Below are 4,056 nucleotides of genomic sequence, written 5' to 3'. Positions count from 1 at the left end.
TTTATAACATTTTATAAAATTTGTATACAAACCATTTTTAACAGGGTACTTTTTGGATGTCTGCAACAGCACATTTCTGAACCATATGGTACAAAATTTTGTACTTGGGACACAAAAATTTGTAATGCGTGGATGCAAAATTTTGTTACATCCCATACTACAAATTTTTATATCAAGTTAACGAAAAATAATACCAGAATTAGGACAAACTGTAACTATGTTACAAATATTTGTAATAATTACAAAAACCTGCGACAGCTACAAAAATTTGCATTTGTATTGTTGAAGTTTGTACATCGGTTACAATTTTTTTAAACAGTTAAAAATAATGTCACAACATTACAAATTTTTGAATCTGCATCCAAAGTTACAAAATTTTGTTTCAAAATTGATACTAGAACTTGTAACTTTTTTTTAGAGTGTGTCACTAAGTGCCCCACCACCCCACCCTCCCTTAGTCAAACTGGCGATCACAATTTAACCCGGAAACTTTGATTGGTTTAGTCAACGTATGCAGGATAACGATATTAAAAATTTTCTTGTGATATAGAGGAATGAAATAAAACTTATTTAAATGTTAGAGATTGGAAAAGAACATTACAATCAAGATGGATGTTGGTCACATTGACGTGTTCTAGGTAAACTAGGTAGATGTACGCCAGACCATGTCTTCGCGATATCTCACGAAACACTGTTACGGTGCACTCTAAAAAATAATACAGAATTCTGTATCAAATTTGATACAGAATTCTGTATCAGTCTCTTGTGATATGGAAACATGTAACATGGGAACAAAATTCTGTAATTTGATTAAAATGTTACAAAATTCCGTAAATGTTTCTAATTTCTGTAACTGATACAAGATCAAGTAACGTTGGATCCTTGGATACAGAATTATGGAACTTCGTTGGCACGGTCTCCGGGAGCCCCGGTGGCCTTACTACGGGTTCCAGCGAACCTCTTCTGAGGTAGCCTGGGTGGCCGCGTGGGTGAAGGTGCGACTTCCTAATCCAAGATGTACCAAAAGATGTATTTTATCTGTTTTTCAAAAAAGGTTTGGTAGGATTCGGTTCGGGACCTCTTTATTTCCGAGCTGCCAGCGACATGAGGGAAGATATAGTGGCTGCCCAGAGTGCAAACGTCAACACTGGCATTGGTCTTACTATCGATCCTTTGGTCTTTGGTGACTATCCTGAAGCAGTAAGAGGATTCAGGGGATCCTTCACCGAGGAGGAAAAAAAGTTAATCAAAGGTAAAACAAGGGTTGGTAGCATGAAGATGTTTCCGTGTCAATTCTGGATCAGCAATTTTCTTTGTTTTCTTTCAGGAAGGATCGACTTCGTGGGTATCAACATTTATGGAGGGCAGAACGCGAGTGCGTCTGGAGGTGGTGGGGGTGGTGGTGGCAAAGGGCCTGGAGGTTTTGGGGACCCCGTAAGTGCTAGTTTGTAATGACGTTGCATGATATGAGAAGACCAACAAGATCTTTTGCTGCACTTACATTGGCGGTTGTTGGTGCCCCTTAGCAAGGAGGTCGTCCTAACTCATAATTCCAAGCTTGCTTGGGTACACATTTGGGAGAGGACGACGTGTCCGGCGAACAAATCCTTATCTGCGGAGTGCCTGGTAGCAAAGATTTATCTGCAGGATCTCTTATGGGGGTGTGTCTTTGTTCCTGGGGGCTCCACAGATGTGGTTTGGTCGCCGGACACGAAGATGAAAAACAAAGACCGGGGGGATTGGTATGACGTGTCACGAATATTGACAGTTTGACTTCAACTTGAACTTCCACACAAGTAGAACAAATGTAAAGAAAGTGTGTAGCCTCACACAATCAAGGGAGCGCCAACTGTGAGTATTCACGGTTTACTGGGGAATTGATATCTTCAGTTGTCGATTTTCAGTGATAATTCAGTGGTATTCACTATTTGAGTGCATTCACAGTTCACAAAGCACTTGCTAAAATTTGCGTTGTTAACAATAGAACTTCTTGTATTGATGCTACACCGACCACTACACCGTACGAGATTTCCAATGGTCAAGTAACTCTCTTTATTGTGAGCAAACGTATGAATGCCATGCACACTTTATAGGCCCTTTTTATTGTTCCCATGCTCCCACGACTGAAGGACTGCGTTGTTGCCAGGCAACGCGAGCCAAACTCAAGCTCCGGGCCGGTACGCAGCCTGCGTGAAATTCGACTTGCCAACCCAAAGTGCGCCAGCTGCGCACCGCCCCGGCAGAGTTTAGTTCGCTGGGGATGGGCTGAAAGGGTCCATACACTTCATATACATGTGCAATTCTAACATTTCAGTTTTTAGCCATATTTCTATTTAGAAAATGTCCCTGATAGAAGACAAGCTTCTACGAAACGACCTTCTGACTGTAAGTTAAAAGGTATACTCCGTTATAAAAGGAATTCTTCTTTTCAGGGCAGTTCGTGGGTCTTACGCGAAATGCCTCTCTGGATCAAGAACAGGTACGAGACCAAAGAAACAAAACTTCCGATATTTATAACAGAGAATGGTATAAATGCTGCTGGGAAGACGTCACCGTTGGACGACTGGGACGAGAGGGCTGTGCAAGCTAGTGTACGTACTTCAACAAATTTTGCTTGTTTTGCTTTGTAGTGCCTACAAAACAATGCATTGCAGAACTGGGAAGTATTTAGATCCTTTTGAACTACGAAGCATTTACTTTGAAATTACTAAGTGATGATTTACAATTGCGAAGCAATGAAACACGCGGCAAAGTGGGGTAAGTCGTAAATCGCTTATTTTCAAATCTTGCGTTGTAATAGTCCTTCCAGGTGCCATTTTGAATATAAACTGCTGTAACATTTTTCATATTTTTTACCTCGCCTTGTACTAGCTATATGTACGCCAGACCACGTCTCGCGTAACAGGCTTCGTGATATCTCAGGAAACACTGTCACGCTGTGACGCGCCTGGCGCACATGTAGCTAGGCCTGCGGCGCTGACACCCGAGACGACTTATGGAGAGGGTATAGGGGAACAGGGCCTTTCGGGCCCAAAGTTTGACATACTCGAACCATTTGTCGGGACCTTTTTACTAGGGACTGCTGTTCGGTAACGGTTTTCATTAAAAGGTCAAATTTTGACAGAGTGTCATGTAAAAATCAACGTTTTAGAGATACTATAAAATCTAGGGACCCTTAAGCCCAAAAGAGGGTGTGGTTCGACCTGTGGTTTAGGTGTTACTCCCTTAACAATTCTGTGACATGAAGCCTTTTTTACGATTTAATAGACCATTTTGTCTTTTTCACGTTGTTTTCGCCAAGTAATGCCCCATTGCGCCAAAACGGTACAAGATAGAACAAAATGGACAAGTTTTTTGGGTCTACTTTGACGAGTAACCCCTTGGGAACCCATAAAAAAATATTTGTAAAAAATACATTTTGCGACCTGTACTTTTTGATTTTTTTAGAAGTCAATTTTTAAGCTAGAATGCTGATCTTTGTACTCGATCTATCTTTTTCTGATACAAAACGACCCTAAAATTCCCAGAACGCTATCTCAATTTATTCTCTAGTTATCATGCGGACAGACAGACACACAAACAAACACACAAACAAACAGAATGAAACTTTTCGGGTCAGTGGATTACTGGGCTTCGCTAATCGCTCAGCCAATTGCCTTAAAAGCCCCAAGTTTTTGTGAAGTATCATTTACTTGATTATATACGCAATTTCACGGCCCATATGGGTGAACATTTTAAGGAATTTCCTTTAGCTCTGTCGGTTTTCCAGGAAGAAATTATTATCGGAAGGGACAAGGTTACATACTTATTTACAGTAATATAACAAGCAGGCCCGCCCTTCCGCCAAACGAAGTTGCCAGCTTTGCTTCGCTGCGCCGGCAACTCCGTTCGGCAGGGGCCGGGCCTGCTTGGCCTGCCGGCGGCGATGGTCGGGCCTGCGGCCCGACCATTTCTGTCACGCGATTTGCTGTAGAACATAATCAAATGATGTAACGGGCCTTCGGCCCGCAAAGCCCGTCGTCCTTAAAATTTGCCCCGTAGACACAAGAAAGGGAT

General features: G+C 42.0%; 2 protein-coding genes across 2 annotated transcripts in view; both read left to right on the top strand.

The window, feature by feature from the left end:
* The window catches only part of LOC127748652 (uncharacterized), a 20,713-nt gene that overhangs the window by 9,478 nt on the left and 7,179 nt on the right, over positions 1 to 4,056 (top strand). The window lies entirely within an intron of this gene.
* The window catches only part of LOC113211432 (myrosinase 1-like), a 25,846-nt gene continuing 22,825 nt past the window's right edge, over positions 1,036 to 4,056 (top strand). The window contains exons 1-3 of the mRNA XM_052273936.1: positions 1,036 to 1,252; positions 1,328 to 1,434; positions 2,433 to 2,591. Coding sequence (XP_052129896.1) covers positions 1,105 to 1,252; positions 1,328 to 1,434; positions 2,433 to 2,591 — 414 coding nt within the window. The 5' untranslated portion in view covers positions 1,036 to 1,104. The remainder of the gene's footprint in view (positions 1,253 to 1,327; positions 1,435 to 2,432; positions 2,592 to 4,056) is intronic.

The sequence above is a fragment of the Frankliniella occidentalis genome, unplaced genomic scaffold (assembly GCF_000697945.3).
Source record: "Frankliniella occidentalis isolate FOCC.00 unplaced genomic scaffold, Focc_3.1 Scaffold315, whole genome shotgun sequence".
In the NCBI taxonomy this organism is placed as follows: Eukaryota; Metazoa; Arthropoda; class Insecta; order Thysanoptera; family Thripidae; genus Frankliniella; species Frankliniella occidentalis.
Note: the sequence above shows the minus strand (reverse complement) of the source record. Positions and strands in the feature narration are given on the sequence as shown.